Below are 11,958 nucleotides of genomic sequence, written 5' to 3'. Positions count from 1 at the left end.
TATATCTGAGAACAATAGCTTAGCTTCACAAACATTGTGTAAATATGTATTTCTGGTTCATCTCATGTCAAAAATGCATTTAAGGATGGAAACACATCACAATTTAAACAAATGTTAAATATTAAAAAAGATATGCACATGATGCCTTTTGTTTCTCTTCTCTTATAAAACTAAAATCCTGACTGAATTCAAATTTAATACTGGTTTCGTATTTCGGCACAAGGCTGGCAAGCTCAAGCAATGAGATAAGTCGATTATATTGACCCCAGTGGTCAAATAGTACTAATTTTATTGACCCCAAAAGGATGAAAGGCAATGTCAACCACAGCAGAATTTGAACACAGAATGTAGAGATGGAGGAACTGCCACTGAGCATTTCATGTTGTATGCAAAGAATTTTGCCAGCTCACTGACTTTATTCAGCTTTTAATATTAACAGTGTTTTTTAAAATGTACCAACAATAAATTGTGGTTGAAAGATGAAAGTATGACAGTAATAGCAAAATATTATGCTGAATATTTTAGTCCACTACTCACAACACTATATCACTATTAAGAAGAGTTATTTGCACTACATTTTAGAAGATAATACAGGTAACAATGTACTCTATACCTCCTTATGAATGCCTTCACTGAACATTAGTGAACAGTAGCAAACACATTATATTGTTACTTTGTAAAGAGACACAATTACACTTAGAGAACTTATTTTGAAAGCTGAGGTGAAATGCTAAGTTCTTGGAATAGCAAATCTGAGAACAAATTTTAATTCTCAGATGTTTCCTAATGTTACATAACATCTTTAATACCTTTACTGTAGCCTATTTTCACACAAATGTAAGTTGAAGGTTTTATTGTCATGCTGTTGAATTATTCTGAAAAATTACTGATCATAATCAGTATTTTTCACCACTTATTATATTGTAGCAGTTGTCAAGGTTTATATCTTTACTTGTAAATTTCCTGGACAAGAAAAAATATTACTACTACATCACACATTACTGATAGTGCAAGAACTCTTTGAACAAGATATATATAAAAATACAAATTTTCATAATCTATCTATCTATCTATCTATCTATATATATATATATATATATATACAATACACATATACATACATACATACATACATACATACATACATATATATATACACACATATATACACACATATATATATACATATATATATATATATGTATGTATATACATATACATATATGTAATTATATATAAAGGGCATTAACTGTGTATCAATGCCTCACGCTATCGAGGGACTAAATAAGTAAAAAAACTACAAAAAAATAAGTAAAAAAAACTACCAAAAATATTTTTGGTAGTTTTTTTACTTATTTAGTCCCTCGATAGCGTGAGGCGTTGATACACAGTTAACGCCCTTTATATATAATTAAATATATCTATGAAGAGACGATGAATTTTTTCATTACGAAATTTTTCGTTATTTTTTCATTATGAGGTTTTTTCACGCTGACTACTTGATAAATTCTTATAAAGAATTTATCCTATATTATATTATACATATATGTATGTATATATGTATAAACACACATATATATACATACATATATGTATGTATACACACACACACACATATATATGTATAGTGGTGTATTCTCTCCATTGTGCAACTGGTGTAGCACTCATGGTAGAGCTGGAAAGAATAAAGTTTCAATGTCTTAGGGTGATCACAATAATCAAGATCAGTCATGCCTTTAATTTTTTTAAGTGAATGCTCTCTAGTGTGAGTCAATTCTTGGGATATTTTGTTTTGTGTAGGGAGACCACAGGGGCAGCAGTATTCTGGATGTTGTCACAAAGGAGGAGAAGACAGGAATGATGACAGACAAAATACATGCTGTTGTCACTTCAGCTTAGAAGTTTCTGAGACATCAGGAAAAATTCTGTTTGGGTCATAGCTTGTCACTGATTTTGGTTCAGTTTTAATTTATTAGTCTTGTTTATCAAATCTTTGTATATCAAATCTAAGACTAGGGAATAGTGTCTGTTAGGAAAGGGCATGAGGGAGTTGACAGAATCATAGTGGGTATAGTCATAAAACTTGTCAAGATTATTTTGAAGTAGTATAAAGTAACTGGCTATAAAGAGGCTGGGTAATGGAAGACCTCAAATCAAGATGCTAATTATCAGTTAAATAGGCAAGATGCTAATAAAACCAATGGTGGTAATACAGAGGGAATTTTAACATGGGATACTATAGGTGATTGATTTAAATAATAATGTTATATTGTATAAAGATAAAATTTATGGTTATCAAGAACCAAAAATATAAATTTTGAATATATACCAAATTTTTTCAAGAATGGAGAGAGAAAAAAATTATATAGAATTAGTTTAATATTCATTCATATACTTAATTATTTACTTATTAGGTGGCTTAAAAGTCTGTCCATGCAAGACACTGACATGAAATTCAATGAGTTCATGTCAATAATGTGAACCATATGTGTTTGTCCCAGAGAAGAAAGCCACTACACATAAAAAAATTATACCCCAAGATAGGAGAATCCTAATGAGATGGAGGATAAAGATCTCAAATCACTTAATGGCAGCAAAAAGCCCTACCTCAAAATGGCACCCCTAGAGACTGAGAATGAAATCAGACTCTCCCATGAAAAAGAAAGGGTAAACAGAGAAGCCAGGGTGGTGGAAAATATAAAAAGGAATCCTAAAGCCTTCTACAAGTTCGCAAAAGAGTCTGCCTCAATGTGCTACAGGATAGGGCCACCCTTTGATGAAAACGGCTCACTGACTGCAGACCCCAAGAGGATAAATGAAGCCCTCAATAAACAATTCCATAGTGTTTACACTTCACTGGAAAACATGAATATAAGCAGACCTGATGAGTTCTTCAACACCTCTAACCTACAAGAGAAAAGGCAACCATCAATTACATCGACATTACAGAAGAGGATGTATTGTCAGCCATTGATGAGATAAATTCAAACTCTGCAACAGGCCCAGATGGACTCCCAGCAATTCTGTTAAAAACATACAAGAAAACTCTTGCAAAACCACTGCAAATGCTTTTTCAGAGTTCCCTTGGATGCGGTACATTTCTTCAAAAGTTAAAAGAAGGGATAATCTTCCCTGTCCACAAAGGAGGAAGCAGAGCAGATGCTATAAACTACAGACCTATCTCTCTGACCTTACATGTTAGCAAGATCATGGAATGTATTGTCAGAAAAAAACTGACCACATTCCAAGAAGAAAATGACTTGCCTAGGCATGCAACATGGCTTCCGTCCTGGAAGGAACTGCCTAACACAACTACTACAGCACTTCGACTGGATACTAAAACAACAGTTCAACCATTCAAATGTGATATATCTTGACTTTGCCAAGGCCTCTGACAAGATCGATCCTGGGGTGGTGTGTCACAAATTGCATGACCTAGGTATTGGTGGTAAACTGGTTGAGTGGCAGCATGATTTCCTGGGGGGCAAAAGTCAGGCTGCAACAACAAACAATGCTCTCTCTGAAATGGCACTAATCTTCAGCGGAGTCCCCCAGGGAACAGTGTTTGGACCACTACTGTTTGTGGTTGTTCTCTCGGACATGCCCTCAGCCACACTTACCAGCCATGCCGATGATACAAAAGTATTGCATGCGGTCAAGGATCCTACTGACATCCTAAGACTGCAGAATGACCTGAATGCAATATATAAGTGAGCAGATGAGAATGATATGCAATTCAATGCTGCGAAATTTCAAACACTCCACTATCAGCCCACATACAAACTACAATTGAAGTACATGGGACCAGCAGACAATGTAATTTCAGAGTTCGAGTTGGTGCATGACCTGGGAATCCACATGAGCAACAAAGCAACTTTCCATGTGCACATTGCTCAGATGGCAACACTATGCAGGCAGGTTGGACAGTGGATGTGGAGTATGTGCAAAGGCTATAAAGAAATCAGGTAAGCTTTTTCTGCCAGGTTGGCAATGTTAACGAAGGAGCACAAACAAACTTAGAGCAAAAGTACGTACTAGATTATAAAAAGAATCAAATATAGTATACTAGAGAGACGGTAAAGCTGATATGAAGGTATGATGCTTATAGAGGATCACAGGTGAGTAATGAATTAACAAATGATCCAAGAGAAAAGAATTTATGGAAATGGAAGATCAATGAAGACACAGAACAAAGTTGTGGAAGTTGATCTGAAGTGGTTGAACCTTACAAAAGAACTGAAAAAGTTTACAAAAGTGACATAACACTATGTTGAAGATGACCTATCCAATCCATGCAAGAAATGAGTAACTTAAATAATATACCACATAATCAGAATCAGTCATGTGCCATGAGAAAATACTTAGTGTAGGTTCTAGCATTTTTATATTGAATTGGAAATAATTTACTTCTATAATTAATAGGTAATATTTACAGTTTTAGTTTGCCTATCATGATGATATATCACAGCCCAGTATATATTATTAAAGGTCAAAAGGACCAAATACATCTGCTACTAAACTCAGAGTCCATGATTCACAAGATCAAATCCATTGCAGGATACTAATTGTATTTCTGAGCAGAAAAATTTATTCTAGTTGAGTCAGTTCAACTAACTATAAGGAATTAATATCAAAATATCTCAGAACTAATTTGTAAAAGTCTGGTATTCTATCCATCAAATGTATTTTTACTCTACCCCCAATCCATTAACCTATTAGCCATTTACATTGAGTATTTCATCCTTGTTAGAGAATTAACTATTTGAATTATACAAATACAACATTATAGCAGAATACTTTATGCAGTTTTGCTACAGTAGATTAGAATTATTACAAATAATTGTCTTTGTATAACATAATTGTAACATGACTTAGTTACTGTAGTTATCGTAGTTATTTTTCTAAATATTTAACTAGAGATACACATAAATTGATAATTCATGTTGTTGTTCTAGAATGTGTGTTCCCAATTAATGTGTTCCAGTAGTAAGCAATTTCATTCTATTACCCATCTTTTGTCTGTTTATTGGACATAGATTGATTTTAGGAAAATATTAAGAAAATACAAATGTAAGTGACCTAAATAATAAATGCTTTTGCATGATAAAAATCAATTTTTTTTCTAAATTGCTTTCATTGCACGTTTCAAATTTAGTGACTATTAGCCAGTATTGTGCTTGATTATAAGTAAAGACATTAACAAACTGTATGAAATAGAACAATTATTAGAATGTGCAGTAATAGTAGTAGTGGCAGCATCAGCAGCAGCAGTAGTAGTAGTAGTAGTAGTAGTAGTAGTAGTAGTAGTAGTAGTAGTAGTAGTAGTAGTAGTAGTAGTAGTAACAACCCTTAAATAATGTCAATAGTTAGGAAAAAAATTAACATGAAATGAACTGATCATGCGTTGTCAAATGCAGAAATACAAAGGAAATGAAATGAAAATGAACAGAAACAAAGAAACCAAACGAAAACCATAAACCACCACTAAACAAAAAGTAAAATGTATCCAAAGCAAGAACTTCATCATGTTAATAATCCAAATCATATGAAGAAATTGTTAGAACCAAACAATTGAAATCCATGTCTAACATGAATCAATTCATCTTTTCTTTTTTTCTTATGAATTTAAAATTTTTAGTTTTAATGTTAGGTAATCTGTGAGTCAGGGGAAAGGTATGTCAGATACAATATTGGTAGGTATTGATAGGTAAGGTACATATGCCACAATGCAGAATGCTTGAATGCTGGTATTTCTCAGGCAGGAGAAAGTAATGTGCTGTTCACCTACCAGAATTGTATCTATACAGATGCTGTGTCTTGAAGCCTTATCTTCAGTTATTTTTCTTAACTTAGCATCAGTTGAAGGTTTAAGATCAGCAGTAGTTGTTGTTGTTGCTGTGGTGGTGGTGGTGGTGGCGGCGGTGGTAGCAACAGCAGTGGCGAATTTATTTGCTGCTAAAGTTATTGCAGTATTATTGGTGGATGTGATGGTTGAAGTAGTAGCATTGGTCACTCTGGTACTTATGCTGCTTGAACTCATGGAGAATTCATGGCCACTTATTGTATGACGTTGATTCCAAGAGTGAACACGTACAGAATGTGCCAGACCACTGTTTTGGCTAAAAGCTTTAACCAACTGTCTTACAGTGTCACTCAAAGACTAAATGGTCAAAGGGGGAAAAACAAAATGGCAATCATCAAAAATTCTTTTTCAAAGAAATAACCTCACTTTAAAAAAAAAATAATTATTGTATGAAAACATAAAATTTAATAAATGATAAGGAAAGGGGTTATATAATTTATAAATAAACAAAATATTAATAAAATAAACATGTGAACATAAATTAAAAATCATAAAAAATAATTCATAAACAAATAATATCAAAACAAACAATATCAAAATAAATTTCAAGAAATGGCAAATAAAGACAGCAAACAGAAAGTATCAAAGAGAACAAAACAGGACATTAATATTGATATATCCCCAAGAATTGTATGAATTGTAAGATAATGAATGCAGATATTAAAGAATATTAGTTAGAAAACACAGAGAAAATAATTGCGTCTCATTTTTAGGAGCAACTAGCCAATAGCCTATTATATTCTGGACTTAAAATCATTAACAATTACTAGATCCAAAAGTGAATGAGAAAAACTTAACAGTAAAACATAGATAGAAATAAAATTTTCCAATTTATTATCCAACAAAATGTCTCAACTTTCATGTTCTATATTTAAAACATGTAGGTCAAATATAAATGATTTGAGTCATCAGTATCAATATTAATGATGTCATAGTTAATTAAGTGTTATTAACAAATTATTCAGATTTAATAATCTAAAGTGATCACTGATGGCATCAGCAATCTTAATGGTAAACAAAAATTAAGAAGGTGACTGTGGTGACCATAGTAATGATGATTAAGTCAGCAACATTGATGATAATTATAACAGAATAAATGTCTTGATCTTCATTCTGATGGCAGTGATACTTACTAATAATTCATTCTGAAGAACACACTTATCCTTGTACACTTTATTCTACATAAACAAAATGTGGCTTATAAAGCAAAGCCTATTAAACAATAGTTACAAGACCAAACTGATAAACTACATTTGAAACAAACCAAGAAATGAGCCTGTATACTTGACTTGCTGGAAATAGCATTCAAATTCTCCCAGATTATACTATGTAATCTTATAAAGAGCATACACATGTAATCCAAGATATACAAATCACATTTACCATGGACAGAATATCTTTTATCAAAGATCTGCTCAATTAGAGCAGATCTTTGATAAAAAAAGGTTGAGGTCATAGACATCCTCGGAGACTAAACTATATAGAAAGATAAGTTGTATCCAACTTTTAATGAAATAACTTCATAAATATATACAAATACATATCTACATGCACACTATAAAAATTTACTACTTTCTAGATTTTAATGTCATTTGTTAAAAATGTGTTGATGTGTCAACAACAAACTTATCTTAGAAACTGTTTACCTGCTAGTCCATTGGGCTATTATTTAATCAGCTCATTTCAGGTGGACATTCACAAGTCATGTTGCAGTGAAAACAAGGGATTTGCTGGCTCAGTCTCTGACATAATACTAGTGACAAAAATTTTCAAGGGAAAGCATAGTATGAAGTTTGTTATTGTCGCATTTGTACCTTGCTAGAACTGAGGTTACATAGAATCTAAGAGTCATAAAACTGCTAAATGTAATAATAAACTTCAATCAAATAGATCCAGACTTATTTATGAGGTGCTATGGCCCATGATTACATATTCCACACTGGAAAAAAGGGTGCCAAATGAAGGCTGTCTTATTTCTCAATATCCATTCTTTTCTTCCATCATACTAAAGGGAGATAGATATAAGTGAGCTTTTCATAAAGGAAAACAACTTTCAGGAAATCATTGCTGACAGTCTATTTGCCATTCTAGAAGTAAATATTGTTGATCTTTAAGTAGCTGCTTACCCAAAAAGGACTTACTTGTGGGTAAATTCAGAAAAGTTGTACTTTGCCAATAATGTAATTTAAAAGTGGTAGCAAATTAATCTGAAATTACCTTAACAATGGACTATTGCTTAGAAAATAGTGAATGTAAGCTGATAATGCAAATATAAATAAGTGCAAACAGTCTCTTGCTGCTTCTCTACAGACAGTCTCTGTGGGCAGGTATGTTAAAACCTACTTTTGTCTTGTGCCACATGTCCAATTTCAGAGAAATCAAAAAGCAAAAAGAACTTCTCTCCAGAATCATTCTCTACATTCCACATAGTTTTTAGTATAAGGAATAGACAGGGTAGGTTGATGATAAATACAGACTATATCATCATTTGTGCAAACCAAATTCATGTTATATTTTGGAAGTGAGCATTAACATTCATGAACACTGCTTTCTTGTGACCTAAACTCTGCAGACAGTCATACAAAATGATGAGAACTTTGGTTTCAGTTGATGATGCATCATATCATTTTGGCTTTGTGATGCTAACATTTTATTGTCTGATTAATATTGTAGTAAAACACTACCATCGCACAGCTCTCTCTTCTCCATTAATAAAAAATAGTTAGATATTGGTTTATTGAAAGTCATGATCACATCCTGCAATAGCTTAAGAGTTCAAATGCTCACAACTTTTCAATGTCTTGCCAAACGAATTGCAAAACGTACATAAAGTGGTGATCTCAGACACATACCTGCCTTGCTGTCTATGGTCACATCTAAGTTGACCTTTGTTAATTTGCTAGTAAGAGTTATAGTTAGATTGAATCTTTTGAGGATGCTTATAAAATTCCTAAACTTATCCATGTCATAGCTACTCACATGGCTTGAGATTGTCAGGCCATCATCCATGTAGAGAGTCAAACTGTGTAGATGTGTACAGTCATTTAGGATATCCAGGTTAATCAACGCAAAAAGGTCACTGACCTCTTCCAAATTGTAGCTCTCTATAGAGAATATCAAACAGTGGATCCCCTTCTTTTTTAACTCAGTAGAAAGCATCATGATGCAAGAGTTACTTCATATCATTCAGAATGATTCTGATATCAAAGTTGCTATCTCTAGTAAATTGCCTCCTGAAGTTCAAAGCTTTTAGAAAGAGGACTTTTGATACTGAAAATTAAAAATCCACAATATCAACTGGGTGGACAGTACTTCTTATTGTACATATTTGTTTAGTGCAAACAAATTTTAAGATGTGTATAAATATTCCTTTCAGTACTTAGAGCTAATACTGTACATTATATGCAACTAGAATTCAGCACTGAATCCTATGGAAATAGTAATATTGTTATCAATATTATTATTTTCTACAAAGAAGGACTTGAACTATGGACAATTTCAACAATGCAGTTAATGATGCAAATAAATACACAAATTATGAAAACCCACAACAAATAGAATTACAAAGAACAGTGACCCCAAGATTTATATAATTTATATAAGTTATGTTTGAAATCCTTGAAAATAAATGCTATGACTTACATAGTAGCTAAACTAATAACAAAAATGATAATAAACAAGATTAGTTGAACACATTGTGTGTGTGTCTGTGTGTGGTTAAGTATGTGTATGTATATATACATAAACACATACAAATATTTAAATATATTATATTCAACAAATATCAGTGTATGCAATCTTATAGACTACAATGTATATAAGATTTCTATGATTTTCACAATGATGAAGTTTGCAAATGGGGAATTGAGTATTATCCAGATCACATGGACAGGTCTCAAGATATTCTAATGTAAGCAAGTCATTTTCTAACTTAGAAAGCAGAATTTTCTCATCTAATGTTACCTACTACGCATAGACCCCCCACCACCACCACCAAACTTCTCTAACAATTTGCCAAGATTATATCAAAGAACATCCATTTAAAGAACAAAACTGAGCAGTTGGTTCATTAGAGTCTTAAAAATCAACTATTAAAACCTGATAGGTTTCATAATAGGTTTTAATCAAGCATGATTGCAAATTTACAGTTTACTTAACTGGCACAGGTTAGGAATTTTAACACTGTAAGTGAAAGATCTATAACAGGACAATATCAAGAGTAATCAGTTATGTATCTAATTTATAATGCAATATCAAATAAATGAATAAGTATTGATGCCAATAATACTTTCTATAACATATTTAATGGGTTTTTATGTATTACATGTAAATGCCAAGTACTTCATAAGTTTACAGAGAGATCTAGAACTGTAAGTAATTTCTACACCATGACTTAGTCAACAGTAAATATCACTTCAGTTCTCCAGGAAGTAATAAATTTGACTTTTATGTATGTACGGAAAACAAATGCTAAATGATGATAATTATGATATATATATATATATATATATATATACTAGCAGCTAAGCCCAGTTTCACTCGGTTGGTTTGGATGATGTGGCTGTAAAACCTGCTCTGTGTAAGCATTCAACTTGTTTGGGCATGCTTACATTGAAAAGCAATTTTAGAATGACTTTTTTCTGTCAAAACGCTAAAAATAACTGACCACGAAAAAAAAAAAAACCCAACCAAGATTCAACCAAATACTAAGCGAACTAAGATGAACGATCCAATAGTGGGTTTGGCAGACTCTCTCCCATTCATTCTTTTTATTGAGTAACCTTTCACAGTGGCCTCTCCAAATCTCTCTCTTTGCTGCCTCATTTAGTGCAAGTGTACCATCATCCATGTGGACACATTTCTCTTCTACGATATCATGATTCTCTCTCACACACTGTCTTGTAACACGAAGTACCTCAAGTCTTTGGTCCTCACAGCATAGAACATTGGCAATTTTTTTCTTATCTGCTTCCCCTCTGGCTAAATGAACCTGTCTCCAGGCTTCCCTTCTGACAGTCTGATACAATTCCCTGCTAGCACCATTCTTCCAGTCTTTCCAATTCTGTTTCTTTTCTCTAATAGCCCTGTCAGCAACATTGTTTCACCACCACATTACCTTGGGTCGAGAGGGGACTTTACACCATCCACAGATCTGGTCAGTGGTTCTCAGCAGGTTGTCCCATAGAAACATCTAGTTGTCTTCCACATCATGTGAAGCTATATCCCCTTCTATTTCATCAAAGGCTTCAAGTAATACGTCTCTAAATCTCTGTCCATTCACAGGATCTTTAAGCTTCCAAACCCTTCTCCATGCTGGTCGTCTTTTGGGCATCCATTTAGCCCTGATCCTGAAGTTGCTAATTACCAGTCTATGTTGTGGGGTACATTCTCCACCTGGGAAGGTTTTGGCATTTATAAGCAGCCATCTTTCTCTTTTTCTGGCGAGAATGTAGTCAATTTGGCTCGTGTGTCTGCCAGAACAGTAGGTGACTAGGTGACTGGCAGGCTTCCTGAAGTTAGTATTGCAAACCATAAGATCATTTGCATCACAGAACTCCATCAGCTTGGTTCCTCATTGCAGGAACCAAAACTGTAGCCTCCATGCACGCCATGGAAGCCTCCTGTATGTTGTCCAACAACAGATATTGACAAAGAAAATGTTGAAATATGAAAGTGAAGTGCAGAGGTATGAGAAACTTAAATAGAGAGGAAAAGTGTGCATGAAATGAAAATGTAGAACTGAGTAAAGTGAGATATTACAGGAATAGTGCTGTAATATTTGGATTTCTAAACTAGAAAGCGTAGGATACTTACTGTTTAAAATTCAGAAAATATTTCGTATGTATTTGCATTATTTCTTTTCTTATGGTTATAGCCATAATATTCTTTAAAATGCTTATTGTTTCTTACATTATTTAATATTTACTTCTAAATTATTTGAAGATTTGAATTTTAGCAGTCTACATTTATTTTAAAAATTTGACTTTTTTTGTCATAATGCATTTTTTACCATCTGTTTATTTTTTAGTCAAATTTTTAAAAAAAATGCAGACTGCTAAATTTCAAATCTTCAAAGAATTTAGAAGTAAATATTA

At 33.0% G+C, this 11,958-nt stretch overlaps 1 protein-coding gene across 5 annotated transcripts in view; it reads right to left on the bottom strand.

Annotated features, from left to right (window-relative positions):
• LOC106871954 (protein still life, isoform SIF type 1) overlaps window positions 1-11,958 on the bottom strand; it is a 1,491,364-nt gene that overhangs the window by 555,723 nt on the left and 923,683 nt on the right. For 4 of the 5 annotated variants that reach the window (XM_052966200.1, XM_052966198.1, XM_052966199.1 and 1 more), the window contains one exon: window positions 5,789-6,160. The exons of the other annotated variant lie outside the window; for it this stretch is intronic. In XM_052966200.1, coding sequence (XP_052822160.1) covers window positions 5,789-6,160 — 372 coding nt within the window. The remainder of the gene's footprint in view (window positions 1-5,788; window positions 6,161-11,958) is intronic. 5 annotated transcript variants of the gene reach the window in all.

This window comes from Octopus bimaculoides, chromosome 3 (assembly GCF_001194135.2).
Source record: "Octopus bimaculoides isolate UCB-OBI-ISO-001 chromosome 3, ASM119413v2, whole genome shotgun sequence".
NCBI classification, from domain to species: Eukaryota; Metazoa; Mollusca; class Cephalopoda; order Octopoda; family Octopodidae; genus Octopus; species Octopus bimaculoides.
The sequence above is the reverse complement of the archived record's forward strand: the minus strand, read 5'-3'. Positions and strand labels throughout refer to the sequence as shown.